Here is a 22,882-nt window from a genome sequence, read left to right as displayed (position 1 = left end):
TTCATGTGAACTACGACGAGACAACTTAACGTGGAAAAGAGAAGAAATACTCGCAGTCGTATTATTTGATCTACATATAAAAGCAGCACGCTGGACGCAATAGGTCGGTGCTGCTGTATTGTAACATATCGCCCCGGTATTCATAACAGAAGTAGTTTGACTGACCTGCCCTAGTTGCATTTACCTGTATAAGTAGCCACAGAAGTATTCTTGTGAAGGGAGAACCGATCGCTATAGATAGCGCAATAGAACGCCCGGTAGACACGGCTGGAGATGTATCAGCCAGTGCGCAACATGGATTAGACCCATTGGTCATTATCATGAGGCAGATGCAGATGTTAACGGAGACCGTGAATAATATGAATATAAAATTAGCCTCAGTTACTGAGGGGCAAAACCATTTGAATACAAAATTAGCCTCAGTTACTGAAGGGCAGGAAAATATGAAAACCGACATTAACGCGAAATTAGCCTCAGTTACTGAAGGGCAAAACCATTTGAATACAAAATTAGCCTCAGTTACTTAAGGGCAGGAAAATATGAAAACCGACATTAACGCGAAATTAGCCTCAGTTACTGAAGGGCAAAACCATTTGAATACAAAATTAGCCTCAGTTACTGAAGGGCAAGAAAATTTGAAAACCGACATTAACGCGAAGTTCGCCGCAGTGAATGAAGGGCAAAATGATTTGAATGCGAAGTTAGCCTCAGTTACTGAAGGGCAGGAAAAGCTGAAAGCTGAGATTAAGCAGCAGTTACATGACAGTTTTTCCGAATTAGAACAACGGATAGAGGCAAAGACAAAGGAACTTAAAGATCAGGCCGAAGAGACGGAACGAAAATTAACTGCACAAATCGAATTGGTTAAAGCTCAATGTGAGGAATCTACTCAACGCGTACGTGTAGAAATGAAGGAGTACGTGGCTATTAAGATAGATACCGTACGCGAACAGGTGGAAATGATTCCGCAATTAGTACAAAAGCAAGATGCCATGTCATGTGCAATTGCGCAACTTCCTGAATTGGCACGTACGCAGACGAACCTAAAGGAAAGTGTGGAACATCTGACAGAACGTCAAGACGTTATAGACCACCAGATTAATGTATTAACGGGTAAATTATCCGAAATCACATTAGAAAACAAAAGGCTAATGTGTGAAAACGTTGGGCAAAATGTTAAAGAAGCATTCCAGAGTCTGTGCGGCAAACAGGAAGAGAATTTGTTTGCGAAAGGACTAGAGGAAGTGCGACAGCAGTTAGGTGCTGATCTCGAGCATTGGAAACAAACGATAGCAGAGTCGATACGCGTTTCACAACAAGGCTCAGAACAAATGAATACAGGCCAGCAGCAGAAGTTGCCAGCGACTATAGAGCCAGTTACTGCACATTCGCACACAATACCGACTTGTGTGAGTAACTCAAATATTAAATTGCCACGAGCTAGATGTTCGCGTGAAGTTTTATCTGACGGAGATTACGAAAGCCTTTGCCATGCCGAAGAAAAAATGATAAAGCATCGGCAATTTCAGATTTTTAACACTGACAAAAGGGGGGTCCATCCGATTGTTTTTATTCGAAGTTTTAGAGGAGTTCTACCCAGAAATTGGTCGGAGTGGCAGAAGATCAGTTTCGTTACTGGGTATATACAAGGTTCGGGGGCGATCTGGGCCTCGGACATGACTTCTGTTTGCTCGACCTATGACGATTTTGAGAAAGCGTTTTTAGCAAAGTTCTGGTCAGAAGAAGTACAGGAACGCCTAAGGCAGGAGGTGCTCTACCCAGAGCCTTTCTCTTTTTCGAAAGGAAGCCTTAGGAAGTATTTTGAAAAATATATAAATAAAACTAGATATTGGGACAGACCTATGCCTTTGCTAGACATAATAAACATACTTAAGGCAAGATTACCAACTAGCATCCGGAATCAATTAATTTACGGCAACGATAAAGACCTGGAGTCGTTCCTCACGACGTTAGATCATATAGACATTATAGAAGAGAACAACCAGAAAGCCCGTAACAACAGATTCCAATATAGGGAGATAGAACCTCCGCCAAATGGTAGGCAAGGGAACGCACAAAGATCGATAAATAGTGGAGAAACCCCTCAAAATCTCAATAATAATACCGGCAATAGTCTTGCGAGGGGCTATCCAAGGAACAACAGGAATGGGAAACGATACAATCCCGTATGGGGGAACGAAAGGAATTTCAGACCACAAGCTTGGAACAATAACAGTAATAGAAAGTGGAACCAACCGGGGGGAACAAACTCAAATAACCAACATCAGTGGGGACGGACATCCGCGAATCAACCGGTAATTACCGAAGTGACGGATGAGGTCAACCACCAGGTGAATCAAAATCCAACAAACTTGTAAGGACCCACTCGTGCCCCGGAGGAGCGGTCAACAATAGGTTGAGGGGCAACAGGATATGTGTACCCATGCTAACGTATAATGATGGACGATTACTGGCAGATGAATTGACCGAGGACTTAGAACCCCAAGATGGGAATAAGGAACAGGTGGCAGTAGCCGAACTGCAAGTCAATTTGGAAACTGTACCTATAGTGGCGGTTTTAGACACAGCTGCAACCACAAGTGTTATTTCGGAGGCTCTATTCAACAAGATCAGAAATATAAGACGAGTACCAATTTTTCCAGTTCAAAATTGCAAAATAATAGGCGCCATTGGGGCTCGATCGGCGAATGTAAAAGTGCAGTCACTACTTAGTGTAGAAGTAGGAAAGGTAGCAATATTAAGCACATTCCTTGTTGTGAAAAATTTGGTGGTAGACTGCATTATCGGAGTCGACAGCCTACGTCAATACGGATGCAGAATGGATTTTAAAACAGGAAAAATTTGGTTAAATGTAAATAAACAAGAAATTGAGTTAGACTTGTTGAAAAAAGAAAGCCTTACCAGAAAATATAATAGTGGGATCAGTGTGCAAGTAATCAGGACTGCACAAAATTCTAAACAGCACGTGAATAATGAGTTCAAAGTCAAAGGAGATTTCGGTCAATTAGTGTATGAGAAGTTAAATGAATCCGAATGCATCACTGAAGATCAGAAGAAGCAGCTCAAAGAATTATTATCAGCGTATGAAAAAGTGTTTGATGAAAGGCCAGGAGTGATTAAAGGATACGTATGCCATCTCTACGTTAAGCCGCACGAAACGTATTGTAGAACTTTCTATCCTGTTCCCTGGAGGTTAAAAGCTCAAGTTCAAAAGGAAATAGATCGCATGTTGAAATGGGGTTTGATCGAACCCTCTACAAGCCCATACTGCTCCCCATTGTTGGTTGTGCCAAAAGCAAATGGAACTGTGAGACTGGTACTCGACGCCAGGGAAATAAATAAAATTATAATTCCAGTGTGGACACATCCGGAAAACATAGACGAACTGATACAACGGTTCCAGGATGTCCAATATTTGACGAGCATCGATTTGCGGAGTTCTTATTGGCAAGTCAAGCTGGATGAGGTATCAAGGAGATATACAGCTTTCATTTATGCAGGAAGAAGTTACCAATTTACTGTAGTTCCTTTCGGACTCAACATTAGTGCTGGAATTTTTATAGCAGCGCTAGATTACGCATTAGGCCCAGAACTAAGAAGCAGGATAACAGTATTTGTTGATGATATGCTTATTGCATCGAAGACCTGGGAAGAGCATATTACTTTACTGAGTCGGGTGTTGGACGTTTTCAAAACCATGGGAATAACTGCTAACCTACAGAAATCACATTTTGCACTAAATAGAATCAAGTTCCTGGGGCATATAATTGACGCAAAGGGAATTTAACCGACCAAGGAGAAGCTAATGGCGATTAGTAAATTTCCAACACCAAGAAATAGGAGGCAATTAAAAGGGTTTATGGGTCTTGCATCATTTTTTAGAAGATTTATAACGAATCAGGCCATGAATGCAGCAGCTCTGAATAGTTTGCTGAAGAAGGATGTGCCCTGGCTCTGGACATTAGAGTGTCAAGAAGCATTTGAAGAGATAAAGAAGCAATTAGTAAATGCACCGCTTTTGTACCATCCGGACATGCAAGAGGAATTCTACTTGTCAACAGATTCGTCAAATGTGGGTCTTGGAGCGTGCCTTTTCCAAGTACGCAAGATAAATGGACAGCTTACCTTTTGTCCTATTGCGTTTGCTAGTCGTGTTTTGTCCAACTGTGAACGAACGTACACGACGACAGAATTAGAGGCTCTTGCGGTCGTCTGGGGATTTAAAAAATTTCATTATTATTTATATGGGTCGAAGACTATCGTATATTGCGATCACCAATCATTAACGTTTTTACAAACGTGTAAACTGTTACACCCCAGACTGGCTAGATGGACTCTCGCTCTGCAACAATACCAGTTTAAGATCGTACATGTCTCAGGGCAGCAAAACATTATTGCGGACGCTCTATCAAGGTCACCGCAGGGTTTAACCAAAGAGATTGAAGTAAATAATTCCTCAGAATTCCCTATATTGCTGCTGCAGGAAAATCCATATAAGGCGTACTACATCAATTTGTGTGTGCATATGGCCCAGTTACAGAAAAAGGATGCTCAATGGGGAAGTGTCATTCAAAGGTTACAACAGCAACCTTCGGATCAGATCGCAAATTATTACAAGCTGGTAAATGGCGTATTATTTTTCCGCTGTGGAAGGCCAAACAAAGTCCGTTGGTGTGTTTGTATACCTGAGGCACAAATAGAGAAACTTGTCCGGTTCACTCATTTAACCTGGGGACATTTCGGTGCGACAAAATGTGCAGACAAGATAAGTGGGTACTGTTATTTCCCCAACATAAAGCGCAGAGTGCATGAGGTCTTAAAGAGGTGCATAATCTGCCGTAAAACAAAGCCGGATTCAAAAGGGACTAAGCACCCATTATGCTCTATATTAGTACAAGAACCAAAAGGATTAATTTCGTGCGATCTGTGTGGACCGTTACCGACTTCAAGAGGTGGTGTTAAATATGTGTTAGCATTTATCGATGTGTGCACGAAATACGTAAAGCTATACCCGATAAAGACGGCTACAGCCAAAGTAATTGTATTAAGATTGATAAGAGATTATCTTCCACATGTTGGTACACCAAAGGCGATCGTAACTGACAATGCTAAAATATTCACGGGACTCCGGTGGAAGCAGACTTTGTCTCAAGTCGGTGTGAAATACGTACTAACATCATTTTACCACCCACAAGGTAATTTGGTGGAGAGGATTTTTAGAGAATTCAATCGATTTATGAGGACGTATTGCCATAATAAGCAAACTGCGTGGGCAAATTATGTGGAAGAGTTTGAGCAAATATACAATAACATGCCCCACTCCTCAACTGGATATACACCTCGTGAATTGATGTTCGAAGCAAAAGAGGAAAACTTCTGGACTGACCATATCCCCAAAACTCAGGAAACCGAGATGCCTTGGGAAGAAAAAATAAGACAAGCTATCATAAATATGACAAAAAAGGCTGATCAAAGAAAACAACGATATGACAAATTAATCAAGAGGGTACAGACATACCATGTCGGCGAGAAGGTACTAGTTAAACGACATACCAAATCATCCGTAATAAAGAAAAGTATAAAGAAATGGGAGTTACTATATACTGGACCATACATTATCCTACAAATTCCGAATCCTGGAGCTTATCTGTTAGCATACCCGGGATCGAACAAAATAAAAGGGTTATTTCCTCATAACGACTTAAAAAGATATAATGAAGATTAGAAGATAGGGAGGAATGGAGTTCCGAGTGACAGAGATGAACGCTCGTAAAAAATATAACAATAAACTGTGTGTGTGTAGTGTTAAAAGCCTTGAAATTGAAATAGTTAGTCAGTGACATAGAGTATAGAAATAGTGACTAATTAGTACTATTGAGTGTTGTAAAAAAGATAGTGGAGATAGGCTTCACCTGTGGTTTGGGTGAACATAGAACTTTAGCATTGCTAATGTTATCAAGATGTATAAAGGATCTGACTGACCTTCAAGAAGAATGAAATGTTTCCCCGCAAATGACGCTGAATAATCTAAAGAGGTTCGAGTGAAGATTCATATATAATCTCATGTGAACGCTTAAATGTGTAAATATGTGAAGGGATGTGTTGTGGTAGTGAATCGTGAGTGACGGTTAACGCCGCAAAAAATATTTCCCGCGCAAAACAGTTGACGTCGGCGCGAGAATTAAAATCGATATAGACGATACAGATATCCTTTGTAAGAGACTCGCACCAAACGCGAGGATAAACTGATTCATGTTGAACTTTAAAAGGAATAGGTGGTATAATTTGAAGTTAAGAGTTTTAATTTATTATTGAATGATTAAAGAAATTAGTATTCATAGATTCAGTAGTAATTTAATGGTTCGTGTTCGTTTGGGAATTTTGTGTGATAAATCCATTTCCATATATGAGCATGGTTGAACGCCGTATGAATCAGAGAGTAAATGAAAGAAGTGAATCCGCATTCCTCAATACTAATAACTTCTACATTTCAGCACTCAAGCGTAGAAATATATGTATTTAGAATAAAAAGTTTTTTTTTTTTTGAGTATAGCTAAATTATATGACTTATCAAGGAAATATGGATGATGTCTTGGAATAAAATGAACTACACTTTCCATTATTCGATGATTTGAATCCAAAATCTATAGTCAGTTACATGAATCCTTTAAATTACGAAGAACAAATCAGTCATAGAAAATCTGTTAAAACTTTTGGACTTATAAGCACAAGTGGGGAGGCAAAGTCAAAAGGAGTATTCAAACGAGAGTAAATCGGTTGATGCTTTTGGCAACATCATTAATTAAGAGTTGAATTCCTTGAAGTACGTCGTAACAAAAAGGATCCATGAAGCCATAAGGATTTTGCTTTCAAAAAGGAGAATTTTGGACGGTGCAACCTAATCAGTTGTCTTACAGGAAGAGTTTCCCTTTTGGTCATTGCTAATTCTTTTGGAATGAATGTTGCATGTGTATTCGAGTATCCCTGTCCCTTCTACTCATCCCATTGTGGGCCGCGTAGAAGATCAACGACAGAGGGGGCCGCATAGAAGACCGACTACAACTGTGGACGTCGGGGACATGCAAGACCCGGGGGAGTTTAGCACCGCAAGATATTGTCCTAGGAGCAAGATTGTAAAACGCAAATTCACGTTATTTATTGTAAAACGTTTTTTTTTTTTTTTTTTTTTTTTGCTAGAGGCACAAACTACTCTTCTCCAAATCGTGATACAAATTAAGCCCTATCTTTCCTTTAGAGATAAATTTCAAAATTATTTTTGTTCTTCTATAGGCTTTCCTATCTTCTATGTACCGTAGGCTGGGGGTCTAAGCTTAAGAGGTTTTCCAAGGTTTCCCTGCTTAAGAATGTTCCCGAATGGGTAGACCCTGACATAAGTTCATGAAAGATCATCTTCCTTGGTTGTGCACAGCAAACATAACACCTAGATGCACGTAAAAGTAATACAGCCGCGGTACCGGTCTCTTCATTTCTTCTGTCTTCAACATTTCTTTTCTTCGTCTAGTTCAAACATAATATTCTTTTTCAGTCGGAGGACTGACAATCATCACTTCCGGGTTATCCACGCTAATAGATAGCTCGCGAAGTGTGCTCGGTGAATAAAAATTGACCTCACAAACTTCGCTCGCTGCGAGGGGCATTGTAATCGCCCCACGGAAAATTACCCTCTACCACGCAATAATTAATAATGGTCAATAAAATCATCCACATTTATTTACGTTTGAAAAGTATCTGAGCAGATTTTCTAGTAATATATGCGCCGACAGCTCGTCGACGCCAAGGTATTTTTCTAGTACGTTTATTCTTTGGAACAACAGAGGTACAGAGATGTATGCTCCATGGTCATTATAGGGAGAGAGAGAAAGGAACAGCTTCGGAAAGTATCGGTTGGAAGATTTTCGGATTGCTAAAGGAGATTTATTTACTCTTCTTCGCGCTAAAGCGAGACAGGAAAGTTTGTGCCGCTAGCGTGATAGATAAAGAGAAAGAAGGACTTGTAAAGGTAAATTGCGTGAGACTTAAAATCCACGGAAACGGAACATGTACGGAAATGGATTCAATATACAATTTTCCTCAGAAATAAGGTTTGTGACTATTTTATTATAGAGTGAATGACGAATGCGTTCTCTGTCTGAATCATTGATGATTGTCTGGGCCCTGTAATTAATTGGGAAGTTTCAGCTGTGACGAAGAGAGCCTGCAAACTCTGAGTTTTTTTGAAATCGTCCAAAAAGGCTTCGTCCACATCTGAAATTTTAGATCTGTCGTAAACTGAACGAAGTGTTCAAACGATCGATTTTCCCAACTGAATGCAGCGCTTAATAATAATAACGTATGTAAAGATCTTTTCTAGCAAGCCAGCCGCTGAATATTAAGACGAAGGGCTCCACCAGAGATTCTACTAGGCTGATTTCATGTAACTTATATTTGAACTGTACACAGATAAAGGACAGAGAGAGAGAGAGAGAGAGAGAGAGAGAGAGCGAATGGAATTCTAGAAGTTACTCAGAATCCTCCCATTAGTATAATTTTTTTGTCTGTCTTTGCACTGATAAGCCTGATAAGAAAACCTAAGCCCTTGACTTTATTGTACAGAATTGTGTGTGAGGGCGAGAGAGCGATAAAGGCGACAGATACACTTCTGTACGGACAAAACATTACACCAAGTAAGCGGCAAGCTGCATTCACATACTTTCATCAATTACAGTAAGAGAATTCATTAGACCATCTAATCTTCAGCATTCTTCTGTAGCACCACATTTCGAAAGCTTCTATTCTCTTCTTGTCCAAACTATTTATCGTCCATGTTCCAGTTCCATACATGGCTACACGCCATACAAATACTTTCACACACGACTTCCTGACACTTAAATCTATACTCGATGTTAACAAATTTCTCTTCTTCAGAAACGCTTTCCTTCCCATTGCCAGTCTACATTTTATATCCTTTCTACTTCGACCATCATCAATTATTTTGCTCCCCAAATAGCAAAACTCCTTTACTACTTCAAGTGTCTCATTTCCTAATCTAATACCCTCAGCATCACCAGACTTAATTCGACTACATTCCATGATCCTCGTTTTGCTTTTGTTGGTGTTCACCTTATATTCTCGTTTCAAGACGCTATCCATTCCGCTCAACTCCTCTTCCAAGTCCTTTGCTGTCTCTGACAGAATTACAATGTCATCGGCAAACCTCAAAGTTTTTATTTCTTCTCCATGGATTTTAATACCTACTCCGAATTTCTCTTTTGTTTCCTTCAGTGCTTGCCCAATATACAGATTGAATGACAACGGGAAGAAGCTATAACCCTGTTTCACTCCCTTCCCAACCACTGCTTCCCTTTCATGCCCCTCAACTCTTATAAAATCCATTTGGTTTCTATACAAATTGTAAATAGCCTTTCGCTTCCTGTATTTTACTCCGCCACTTTCAGAATTTGAAAGAGAGTATTCCAGTCAACATTGTCAAAAGCTTTCTCTAAGTCTACAAATGCTAGAAATGTAGGTTTGCCTTTCCTTAATCTTTCTTCTAAGTTAAGTCGTAGGGTCAGTATTGCCTCACGTGTTCCAATATTTCTACGGAATCGAAACTGATCTTCCCCTAGGTCGGCTTCTACTAGTTTTTCCATTCGTCTGTAAAGAATTCGCATTAGTATATTGCAGCCGTGACTTATTAAACTGATAGTTCGGTAATTTTCATACCTGTCAACACCTGCTTTCTTAGGGATAGGAATTATTATATTCTTCTTGAAGTCTGAGGGTATTACGCCAGTCTCATACATCTCGCTCACCAGACGGTAGAATTTTGTCAGGACTGGCTCTCGCTAGGCCGTCAGTAGTTCTAATGGAATGTTATCTACTCCTGGGGCCTTGTTTCGACTCAGGTCTTTCAGTACTCTGTCAAACTCTTCACGCAGTATGATATCTCCCGTTTCATCTTCATCTACATCCTCTTCCATTCCCATAATACTGTCCTCAAGTACATCGCCCTTGTATAGACCCTCTATATACTCCTTCCACCTTTCTGCTTTCACTTCTTTGCTTAGAACTGGGTTTCCATCTGAGCTCTTAATATTCATACAAGTGGTTCTCTTTTCTCCAGTGGTCTCTTTAATTTTCCTGTAGGCAGTATCTATCTTACCCCTAGTGAGATAAGCCTCTACATCCTTACATTTATCCTGCAGCCATCCCTGCTTAGCCATTTTGCACTTCCTGTCGATCTCATTTTTGAGACGTTTGTATTCCTTTTTACCTGCTTCATTTACTGCATTTTTATATTTTCTCCTTTCATCAATTAAATTCAATATTTCTTCTGTTGCCCAAGTATTTCTACCAGCCCTCGTCTTTTTACCTACTTGATCCTCTGCTCCCTTCACTATTTCATCCCTCAAAGCTACCCGTTCTTCTTCTACTGTATTTCTTTCCCCCATTCCTACCATTTGTTCCCTTACGCTCTCCCTGAAACTCTGTACAACCTCTGGCTTAGTCAGTTTATCCAGGTCCCATCTCCTTAAATTCCCACCTTTTTGCAGTTTCTTCCGTTTTAATCTACAGTTCATTACCAATAGATTGTGGTCAGAGTCCACATCTGCCCCTGGAAATGTCTTACAATTTAAAACCTGGTTCCTAAATCTCTGTCTTACCATTATATAATCGATCTGAAATCTGTCAGTATCTCCAGGCTTCTTCCATGTATACAACCTTCTTTTATGATTCTTGAACCAAGTGTTAGCTATGATTAAGTTGTGCTCTGTGCAAAATTCTCCAGAATGTAGCGCCTAGCAGAGCACGGTCACTCCGGCCGGCCACCAACAGGTGCTCACGTATAACTTTACTCTCTCTTTTACTGATTATAGCTTTCGATGCTTCACTTACCTTATAAATTCACAAAATGTCATCTGTGTCTGCAAAATCATATCCACTACACATCATTCATCTCATTCTTTGAATAGAACGAATATTTTCTTAACGATATTAAACTTTCCTGCCTCTGAGACACCCCCCCCCCCCCACACCAATACATTCGGCCACTCATAACCCACTGAAGTGATTCTCCATTGGCGCGCGGGTTTAGCAGGGCGGTCTAGGGCGCTGCAGACATGGACTCTGCGGCTGGTCCCGGCGGGGGTCCGAGTCCTCCTTAGGGCATGGGTGTGTGTATTTGTCCTTAGGATAATTTAGGTTGGGTAGTGTGTAAGCTTAGGGACTGATGCCCTTAGCAGTTAAGTCCCATAAGATTTCACACACATCTGAACATCTGATTCTCCATCGTCTCCCAAGCGAGCGCAGTCTAATGGGCTACTCCTAAACCGTTGGCGCGACACTGCCCCGTCTCTAACGTTCTACGTAGCCAACGATGTGTTACTCAGTGGAAGCACGTGGTTGTTACCCATCAGTAGTAAAGATATGTATAGTGGTACACTTAGATACGGTGATTACATGTCAAGTTCCTTGTTGACAATGTTAAACAGAAAGTACGCAGGGGGAAAATTTTGGCCGTAGATAGATAATATTCAAGGAACAGCGCTTGGAAGCCCAACTTGCGAAATATTTACGTGACGTCATCCACAGGTGGCATGGTCCAGCGCTTCCTCTACGACGGGGTGCCTTTCCTGCAGCGCTTCAAGGACAATTTCACAGACAACTCCGTCTCCGACTTCTTCCTCGAGCTGGTCCGCCAGACGGTGGACGAGCGGCTGGAGAAGAACATCAAGAGGAACGACTTCCTCGACCTGCTCATCCAGCTCAAGCAGAAGGGACACCTGGAGGGCGACACCCACGCTCTGGTGCAGACCGAGGAATCAATTGGTAAGCACTGTGAAACTTTGCTTAGTAGCAATTTATAACTCAGTAAGTTTATCTGTAGAGAGCTATTAACATTGTGAAAAGTGCCAACTGTTCAATTCACCATTCTGGCGGGTCCCCTAACGCTTGTCAAAAATGGTTCAAATGGCTCTGAGCACTATGGGACTTAACATCTTAGGTCATCAGTCCCCTAGAACGTAGAACTACTTAAACGTAACTAACCTAATGACATCACACACATCCATGCCCGAGTCAGGATTCGAACCTGCGACTGTAGCAGTCCCGCGGTTCCGGACTGCAGCGCCTAGAACCGCACGGCCACCACGGCCGGCTAACGCTTGTCATTTCTATATTGATGATCCATTACGTGTAGGTACACAGGAAAGATTGAAGAAGAAATAAAATAATGAATCGTCCTTGGCAAATCCACAATGATTAAACGTACTAAGATATGGCAGGATAGAGCAATATCCAGAACACTGAAGATGAACCTGATGGAACCATTGGTGTTCCTTATGCTCTTGCATGACTGCGAGAGCTCGCCCGTGGATGCTACTACCAAGAGCAGAAATAATACCTCTGGTATCGTCCAGAGATCGCGGTGCCACACCACAGTAGGCAACACAAATCGATACCAGAGACATTAGCGAGAGCTCGCTGGAGTCCACAACGGTGTATGGGAGGCGCTTCTGACGACCATACCCTCCCTTTCAGCACTGCAGGACCCTCAAACTGAGGTAAACATTGCGTCGAGCTAGCAAGGGCTGCAACCAGTTTGAAACGTCTGCTACAATAGTGAACATCATAGGGTACGACAGTGACAATTAAACGGTTCCTGTGAAATGTGCTTCATAAATTTTACATTTTTTGATGCAAGAGAACAGTTTGTCAATCTGCACGTCAAATGATACTTTGCTAGTTCATGACAGTTGCAAATTATCCGGTACACATGCAGCAAAAAACAGTGTCAAAGCCAATCATTTATGTAATAAATTACACTAATACTTCCTGCGATCTAGTGTGATGAGTATTCTCCCAGACCAATCAAAGAGCCCACAGCTGTGGCCAGACGACAATAGTTTCACCTGGTCACAACAATACCGTCAAGATGTGGCTTTGGCGGAATGCTTTCGCATACAATGGATAGAAAGAAGAATCAATGTTTCCATTAAAGAAAGCATCACAACAAGTTCATCTTCCTATGTCAGCCACAGATACTTCCAATTGGGCAATTTTTCAGAAGAGAAGGGAGTAATCATCCAAAGACAAAATCGAAGATAGATGACAGTGAGAAAGAGAAGGAAGTAGACAACTGGATCAAACGAAGAAGCTTACTGCCTTAAGGGGGGTAGGACGTTAAACGGGCCGACTTGGAGCAGGAGAGCCACCACAGGACATTTTAATTTCCACTGTCTATACTTTTAGAAATAAAATCATAAAACTTTGTCATCATGACCAGGAAGAATTGAGGACTCACACTCATCGCAGTGGAAGTTCTGAAACGTACAAAATACCTTTTTTGGCATGTGGAATTTCATCATTTTTTCAATTATTACTGTCTGCATTTGTTGCTATAGGTACACTTTTCCTCCTAAGTAAGAGAGATTCTTCTATCAATTTTTCATAACATATAAACAGTTGTTACAGGTGTATGAATTTCTAGAATTTTCCTAATCTATTAAAAAACTGTGGAAAAACTGAGGTAATTAACTATAAAACTTGAACTATAAAACTTGAATTTATCTAAATACACTCCTGGAAATTGAAATAAGTACACCGTGAATTCATTGTCCCAGGAAGGGGAAACTTTATTGACACATTCCTGGGGTCAGATACATCACATGATCACACTGACAGAACCACAGGCACATAGACACAGGCAACAGAGCATGCACAATGTCGGCACTAGTACAGTGTATATCCACCTTTCGCAGCAATGCAGGCTGCTATTCTCCCATGGAGACGATCGTAGAGATGCTGGATGTAGTCCTGTGGAACGGCTTGCCATGCCATTTCCACCTGGCGCCTCAGTTGGACCAGCGTTCGTGCTGGACGTGCATACCGCGTGAGACGACGCTTCATCCAGTCCCAAACATGCTCAATGGGGGACAGATCCGGAGATCTTGCTGGCCAGGGTAGTTGACTTACACCTTCTAGAGCACGTTGGGTGGCACGGGATACATGCAGACGTGCATTGTCCTGTTGGAACAGCAAGTTCCCTTGTCGGTCTAGGAATGGTAGAACGATGGGTTCGATGACGGTTTGGATGTACCGTGCACTATTCAGTGTCCCCTCGACGATCACCAGTGGTGTACGGCCAGTGTAGGAGATCGCTCCCCACACCATGATGCCGGGTGTTGGCCCTGTGTGCCTCGGCGTATGCAGTCCTGATTGTGGCGCTCACCTGCACGGCGCCAAACACGCATACGACCATCATTGGCACCAAGGCAGAAGCGACTCTCATCGCTGAAGACGACACGTCTCCATTCGTCCCTCCATTCACGCCTGTCGCGACATGAACTGTTACATTTTAAACTTCATACACTCCTGGAAATGGAAAAAGGAACACATTGACACCGGTGTGTCAGAACCACCATACTTGCTCCGGACACTGCGAGAGGGCTGTACAAGCAATGATCACACGCACGGCACAGCGGACCCACCAGGAACCGCGGTGTTAGCCGTCGAATGGCGCTAGCTGCGCAGCATTTGTGCACCGCCGCCGTCAGTGTCAGCCAGTTTGCCGTGGCATACGGAGCTCCATCGCAGTCTTTAACACTGGTAGCATGCCGCGACAGCGTGGACGTGAACCGTATGTGCAGTTGACGGACTTTTAGCGAGGGCGTATAGTGGGCATGCGGGAGGCCGGGTGGACGTACCGCCGAATTGTTCAACACGTGGGGCGTGAGGTCTCCACAGTACATCGATGTGGTCGCCAGTGGTCGGCGGAAGGTGCACGTGCCCGTCGACCTGGGACCGGACCGCAGCGACGCACGGATCCACGCCAAGACCGTAGGATCCTACGCAGTGCCGTAGGGGACCGCACCGCCACTTCCCAGCAAATTAGGGACACTGTTGCTCCTGGGGTATCGGCGAGGACCATTCGCAACCGTCTCCATGAAGCTGGGCTACTGGGCTACGGTCCCGCACACCGTTAGGCCGTCTTCCGCTCACGCCCCAACATCGTGCAGCCCGCCTCCAGTGGTGTCGCGACAGGCGTAAGTGGAGGGACGAATGGAGACGTGTCGTCTTCAGCGATGAGAGTCGCTTCTGCCTTGGTGCCAATGATGGTCGTATGCGTGTTTGGCGCCGTGCAGGTGAGCGCCACAATCTGGACTGCATACGACCGAGGCACACAGGGCCAACACCCGGCATCATGGTGTGGGGAGCGATCTCCTACACTGGCCGTACACCACTGGTGATCGTCGAGGGGACACTGAATAGTGCACGGTACATCCAAACCGTTATCGAACCCATCGTTCTACCATTCCTAGACGGCAAGGGAACTTGCTGTTCCAACAGGACAATGCACGTCCGCATGTATCCCGTGCCACCCAACGTGATCTAGAAGGTGTAAGTCAACTACCCTGGCCAGCAAGATCTCCGGATCTGTCCCCCATTGAGCATGTTTGGGACTGGATGAAGCGTCGTCTCACGCGGTCTGCACGTCGAGCACGAACGCTGGTCCAACTGAGGCGCCAGGTGGAAATGGCATGGCAAGCCGTTCCACAGGACTACATCCAGCATCTCTACGATCGTCTCCATGGGAGAATAGCAGCCTGCATTGCTGCGAAAGGTGGGTATACACTGTACTAGTGCCGACATTGTGCATGCTCTGTTGCCTGTGTCTATGTGCCTGTGGTTCTGTCAGTGTGATCATGTGATGTATCTGACCCCAGGAATGTGACAATAAAGTTTCCCCTTCCTGGGACAATGAATTCAAGGTGTTCTTATTTCAATTTCCAGGAGTGTAGGAGGGAACATTTGCTATTGGCGAGAATGATGTTCTGAGATAGTGTGGGATAATTTTGGAATCAGAACTGAATGCTGATTTGCGGTTTTCGAGGAGAGTAGGGAGTTGGGCATGCTGGCTTCGTTCTCGCATCGCATCACAGTGGGGATTCGGGATCTGATCTTCCTCCGAGTCGGACGGTATTGCGACTTGGTCGCTCGTTTTCGGAAGAACTTACAATTCTCGGACAGCCTTCGCAGCCAGGGGTTGACACAGAGTTGCTGCACGGCAGAAGTCGGCGCCTACGTCATCAGGACGCTGCCTACCGACGACATGGTGCAGATTTCAGTACTGGTACAGTATTTTGAGGCTCCGGCATTGTAGGACCTTATCAGTTTTGTACTAAATCCCTCAGCAGCACGCGCGCTCGCTTTGCTACAAGTCCTCCTTGCTTGTTTCTCCATGTGATCCCATTTGAGCACTCACTACTAATTGCGATACTGCTATCATTACTAATTGTGATACTTCTATATAGGCGGGAGGTTAATATTCGATTCATCAGCATCTCCAGTCATTATCGTCAATCCATTGCAACACAGAGAGTAGGAGCCCCTTGTTCTCGAGCCAACCCTTATTCCCATAATATTTCAGTATTCCCTATCCTTTAACGTACTGTGTGTGTCGACAATTATGCGCATTTATGTCCTGATATATAATAAATCTCATTGTAATATTTAATCCGCATATCATTTCGTAGATATAGGCAGAATCCCATTTCCTGTTGTTTATTATGATAAGTTCTCTTTTTTTAGTAGATTACGATTTCTATCAAATTATTGCGAGTGCGCACTCTTCATTTTACCAACTAGCAGGATCATTTCCTTCCGTAACCGTTGAGCACATAATTAATTACCTGGTAAATAAGGAGAGGGTCGAGTGCATGTCTCGTTCTCATGGAAGATTCGTCTGAATTAAAGAGGTACAAACTCTTCTCCACCCCGGCACCTCGCATCCACACCCTCAGTCCTGACCGCATATGTAGTTCTTCTGTTCAGATTCGGATGAAACTACCCTCAACTGGGCCTAATACTCAATTCCACAAATTGTTAATGACTGGACTCTATATCTGTATCTGACTATGTTCTTGGCTACTTTCTAATACAAACACTAAAATTCAGGTTTCAGAGGTACATTCACTTATTTTATCTAAAAATTAGTCATGAGAACTGAAAGAGTTCTCATGACTAATTTTTAGACAAAATAAGAAGATGCACTCTAAATAATTTATCAAATGAATAATCACATTTCATTAGTCCCACATTACACATTCAAAGTGCAATAAAAGCATAAAACTGCTGTTTTTGGAAGCACTTGTTGCTACTGTGTGGAACCTTAACAGTTCTTTCTAGAACATTTCAAGAACAAATTAATGTATGGTTTATTCCCCACTTGTAACTTCATTTTGGCGTTCAGCAATTTCCCCATTTATATTTTCTCAGCTTTAATATGTATTAGATGAGTAGTACAACTTGTTGATATAGACACACTGTTATAATGCGCATCTTCAGTTACAGTGGCGTTTTTTACATAATGCTCTACATCTTGTTTCCTCGTCTGCCATGAATAATTTTCTAAGATCCAGCACCCTGTGGATCGTCGTTCACTATGCCGGGCCGAAACAGAATTCTGATCCTGCTCAAATACATTACGGCAGAGCTGTTTGGTGACCGTATCTCGTCTGCTTGTGCATCGTTCCTTCACCAGAACTGAAATGTACTTACCTCGCGAACGGCTGACAATCACGATCAGTGTTCTGGCTCTTTGCCATTCCTCTGCAGTTAACCCAATACATTCTGCGGCATATATTTTCTTGCAAAGTCGATCAGTGTTACTATGAGATTTATCTTTAAGAGGTAGAACCTTAAACTGAAATTCACTTAGTCGTAAAGCCCAGAAAGGCAAACGTCTAATTCCATCTTTTAGTCACTGAATCAATTTCAGCAATCCATGAACCTATATTACTTTAAAACGTCGCTCATAAGGATAACAACACAAGTGCCAAAAATTGGCACAATTATTTCCTTTTCACCAGCTCTGGACGTTCTTTCTCAACTACCTTTGGTCTCAATACATAAGTGAGAGCATGTTTACTCATTTCTCACGACAATATAAACTGTTACTGATAGTCATGAAGAGTGAAAACAGTACTAGCGATCAGTCAACCTATTAACCGCTCAAAGGCTGCATAATGTATAGTCCAGTAAAATTTTGCTCCATCTCTTAAAAGATGTGTAAGGACTCCTGGTGTATATGCAAATTTTCTAATAAACTTCCTAGAAAAATTACTGGTCCCAAGCAGTGACTGTAATTCCATTATTGTCCTACGGGCTGCGAAATCCTTTGTAGCTTTCACCAGTTGTGAGTCAGTTCATAAACCATCCTGGTCTATTATATGGTCTGTACATTTACATAAACTAACGGTCAGATTCATCTTAAATTATAGAGAAAAACATATGCCATTCAGATGTAAGCTGCACCTGGTATAGCCGTAAGACACATGACTCATAAGAGAACCGACTTTCGATGTGTGCAAGACTAAAGCTAATGTCTCCATGTTCTCTGCAACTGAAACCTACTTTGTAATGACTGAAAGAAGAAAGGTATCTACTTCATCTACTGAAATCAGTTAGTACTTCTGCACAAGCAAGAACGTGTGTAGTGTGTTACGCTTGTGTCACCTGCAAACGTGAACAAAAGGAGAAATAAGCACATGTACATTGAGCGTAAGTGTCTTCAAGTATAGAAAAGCTTATAGAAGCAAAAACAATGAAGAACATTTTTCAATTTAATTCACACTGTTATTCAATGTGTAAGGATATATTTTTATAAGCAATACGTACATACGTCCACCAACAGATCACCCATAATACTGTAAAAAGTATTCTTAAAAAACACAAAAGACAACACCATATAATCTCATACCCCCACAATTTAATTAAATGGGTGGAAAAATAATTTCAAACTGAGTCTGTGCTAGAAAATGGCTTTAAAGCCACTCCTCAACTTCTAGAGAATTTGAGTGAAGAAGTACGACTATTTAGAATGGAGGAGGGTAATAATAAGTGGAAGATAAATGAGATGAAGAAGATGAATTAGCAAAGACATTGAAGCCAAATGAAATAATGTATCTATGAAAGCAAAACGCAGAGATATTATAGAATAAGAAGAACAAGAGGATCATCATGATCAAGAAAATAATAATGAAGGCAATGTCACTGAAAAATGCAAGTCTACCTAGGAGAACTGTATATACTGGGTATGCAACCTATAGGTTTAACGAAACATGTGATAAAGGTTGAAGATAGAGAATCTGAAAGAACTCACGGTTTACCCTATCAAATATTCTTAGTAACATCAAATCTCAACAAGAATTTTTCAAAAGATATTGATGAGTATGATCAAAAATTATGTATGACAGTTTCACTGTTAAATGCGTTAGTGACCCAACATTAGAGATCAGACTTGACAGTATTTTTATCGATATTCAGCGTAAAAAAAATGAACAATTGTATCTATAGATATCATTGAACAAGTAAGACAGCTCACTGCTTTTTCCATTACTTTGAATACCTCTTACTCGAATGGAATCATTCCAGTCATTTAAAGGAGTCAAAAAATACGTATCCATTCCTTGTGGAGTCTCTAGTTTAACAGCCTCACAAACCACCCTACAAGACACTCGACGTATGTTATAATATAAAGCTTAGGGCCTTATAGCCTGCAGATTTTCTGGATACGATGCAATATTGATTGGTGAATAGGATTTAAAATATATTTTGATAGTCATTGTGACATTCCACCATATTATACATTTCAATCAACATAATACTGTCACCAAACGATGATGTAATGGGCGTAAGTATATTTCTCTTGATAAGGAATGTGACATTTACCATATAATTTACTCTACTAATTTCAGTAACAGGATTGTTCAGATTTTCCAGTAATGTCCACAAACCAAAATGTTGGTCAGTTAGACTCAGCTTCCTCGAACGAAGTGAAGAGATGTTAAGTACTCTAGGTAGGACATGTTGACCATGTGAACTACTGGAGAGTGAAAGCTGTCCCACGCGAGAAGTAACCACAAACTTGCTGCGCTTGCTGTAAGGTTGTAACAAGTACAAAGATTAAAGCATGTATAGGTGAGCTGTACAACTTGTCGATGTGAGGGAGAAAGGCACCCCTTCCCATGTTCCATCCTTAAGTCTTGTATAATACGACCTCGTATCCCAACACAGTATTCAGAAGGGATAGTACAGCATGTTAACCATACGATACCGTATGATGCTGCACCGAAACGTGATATCCTGATGGTACACTACTCGCCATTAAAATTGCTACACTACGAAGATGACGTGCTACAGACGCGAAATTTAACCGACAGGAAGAAGATGCTGTGATATGAAAATGATTAGCTCTTCAGAGCATTCACACAAAGTTGGCGCCGGTGGCGACACCTATAACGTGCTCACATGAGTAAAGTTTCCAATCGATTTCTCATACACAAACAGCAGTTGACCGGAGTTGCCTGGTGGAATGTTTTTGTGATGCCTCGTGTAAGGACGAGAAATGCGTACCATCACGTTTCCGACATTTTGTAGCCTATGGCGATTGCGGTTTATCGTATTGCGACACTGCTGCTCGCGTTGCTCGTGATCCAATGACTGTTACCAGAATATGGAATCGGTGGGTTCAGGAGGGTAATACGGAACACCGTGATGGATCCCAACGGCCTCGTATCACTAGCAGTCGAGATGACAGGCATCTTCTCCACATGGCTGCAACGGATCGTGCAGTCACGTCTCGATCCCTCAGTCAACAGATGGGGACGTTTGCAAGATAACAACCATATGCACGAACAGTTCGACGACGTTTGCAGCAGCATGGACTAACAGCTGGGAGACCGTGGCTGCGGTTGCCCTTGACGCTTCATCACAGACAGGAGCGCCTGCGATGGTGTACTCGATGGCGAACCTGGGTGCACGAATGGCAAATCGTCATTTTTTCGGATGAATCCCTGTTCTGTTTACAGCATCATGATGGTCGCATCCGTGTTTGGCGACATCGCGGTGAACGCACATTGGAAGCGTGTATTCGTCATCGCCATACTTGCGTATCACCCAGCGTGATGGTATGGGGTGCCAGTGGTTACACGTCTCGGTCACTTCTTGTTCACATTGACGGCACTTTGAACAGTGGACATTACATTTCAGATGTGTTACGACCCGTGGCTCTACCCTTCATTCGATCCCTGCGAAACCCTACATTTCAGCAGGATAATGCACGACCGCATGTTGCAGGCCCTGTACGGGCCTTCCTGGATACAGAAAACGTTCGACTATCGCCTTGGCCAGCACATTCTGCAGATCTCTCACCAACTGAAAACGTCTGGTCAATGGTGGCCGAGCAACTGGCTCGTCACAATACGCCAGTCACTCCTCTTGATGAACGGTGGTATCGTGTTGAAGATGTATCTGTACACGCCATCGCAGCTCTGTTTGATTCAATGCCCAAGCGTATCAGGGCCGTTATTACGCCCAGAGGTGGTTGTTCTGGGTACTGATTTTTCGGGATGTATGCACCCAAATTGCGCGAAAATGTAATCACATGTCAGTTCTAGTATAGTATATTTTGCAACGTAACCTGCCAGTAGTGGTGGTGGTAAAACCTACCTAAGTAGGTAGATTACCGTCGCTTTGACATGTCCTACGGCTCCTGCAAGCTACCGTCTGTAGTAAATGGTTTCTTAAATTCGTGTGGTCCACGAAATTACTGCGAGTTATTGATGGGTATTAATAATTTCTAGCGGAAGGTTTTAACGAACCGGTAAAAATTTGAACGCAACGGAAAAGGCAATTTTTTTTAACCACTACAGAAGGCACCTATACAGGGCTTAATAGGCAGTATATAGTTTTTATTTGCTTTCATGACCCATAATTTGACTGTGGTACAAACTGCCACCTACTCTTTATTATGGGGGGAGTAAATAATCAGGCGAGGGTAGAGATTAATTGATATTTATTCTGTACCGATGGTATTTCACCAACTAGTCGTGTTTCTCTTGCAATGTACATAATCAAAACCGGTCTCTAGTTAACATGGTTCAGTTTCGCCACGTAATTATGGAATGGGACAGAGGTGCACAGACATGGCTTCAATGTAATTTTGTACAACCGCACAAGTATACCTAAACCCACGTTTATTACATTCAGTTGCTATAGGTTACTCAGAACAAGTTCCGCAAAGACACTACAAGCAAAACTAGGTCAGGGTGGAAGAGTATTTCGCAAATCTTTATCAAATCAGTGGGCATTAAACTCCGATTCTTTTCCTAGTGGCACGAGTATTTTACTTAACGCACAACATCGCCAGCAAACCAAATCGTTACAGGGGGTGCACAAGAAACATCACTTCAATGCTGTTCAACCCACATGGCCAAGTTTCAGTAGCCAACAGAAACCCAGAAAAATATGGACACACACGATTATTCCTTCCCTATTTTACACTCGCTGTCTATCGTATGATTATTCATCGTGTACAATATACTTTCAGACCGAAACTACAATTTATCAATGCGGCGTTTGCTCCAACCGACCACGTGGCGCGAAAGCAAGTTCACAAAGAAAACATCTGGAAAACAAATAAAAATCCCCAAAATATTACTGTAAATGGAAGAGCACATTAAAATACATTGAATGAGTGAATTTTCGTTAAGCACAGAGCAATAACGTGCCTGTTGGCTTATGGCACATGGTGCGTTGCCTGAACAACGCACTAACTCAAGGTCTACTGAAATTCGAGTAAATTAAGAAAATCAATTCCCTTATGGGGTTCAGTGGTAATTTCGCACCTGATTTCAACATCTGGACTTCATTACAAAGCAGATTTCAGACAATCTAATACCTATGTTTACATTACCAAAACGAGAGCTGCGTCTCCATGTGTGTCCAGCACCACGACCCAGGAACAAGTGCTCTTCCAACCGAATTCGTCTAACCGTTCCGCTTACAAACGTGGTGGGGG

General features: G+C 42.3%; 1 protein-coding gene across 1 annotated transcript in view; it reads left to right on the top strand.

Moving 5' to 3' along the window:
• LOC126094798 (cytochrome P450 6a2-like) overlaps positions 1-22,882 on the top strand; it is a 230,274-nt gene that overhangs the window by 172,523 nt on the left and 34,869 nt on the right. Inside the window, exon 4 of the mRNA XM_049909364.1 lies at positions 11,614-11,850. Coding sequence (XP_049765321.1) covers positions 11,614-11,850 — 237 coding nt within the window. The remainder of the gene's footprint in view (positions 1-11,613; positions 11,851-22,882) is intronic.

This window comes from Schistocerca cancellata, chromosome 8 (genome assembly GCF_023864275.1).
Source record: "Schistocerca cancellata isolate TAMUIC-IGC-003103 chromosome 8, iqSchCanc2.1, whole genome shotgun sequence".
In the NCBI taxonomy this organism is placed as follows: domain Eukaryota; kingdom Metazoa; phylum Arthropoda; class Insecta; order Orthoptera; family Acrididae; genus Schistocerca; species Schistocerca cancellata.
The sequence above is the reverse complement of the archived record's forward strand: the minus strand, read 5'-3'. Positions and strand labels throughout refer to the sequence as shown.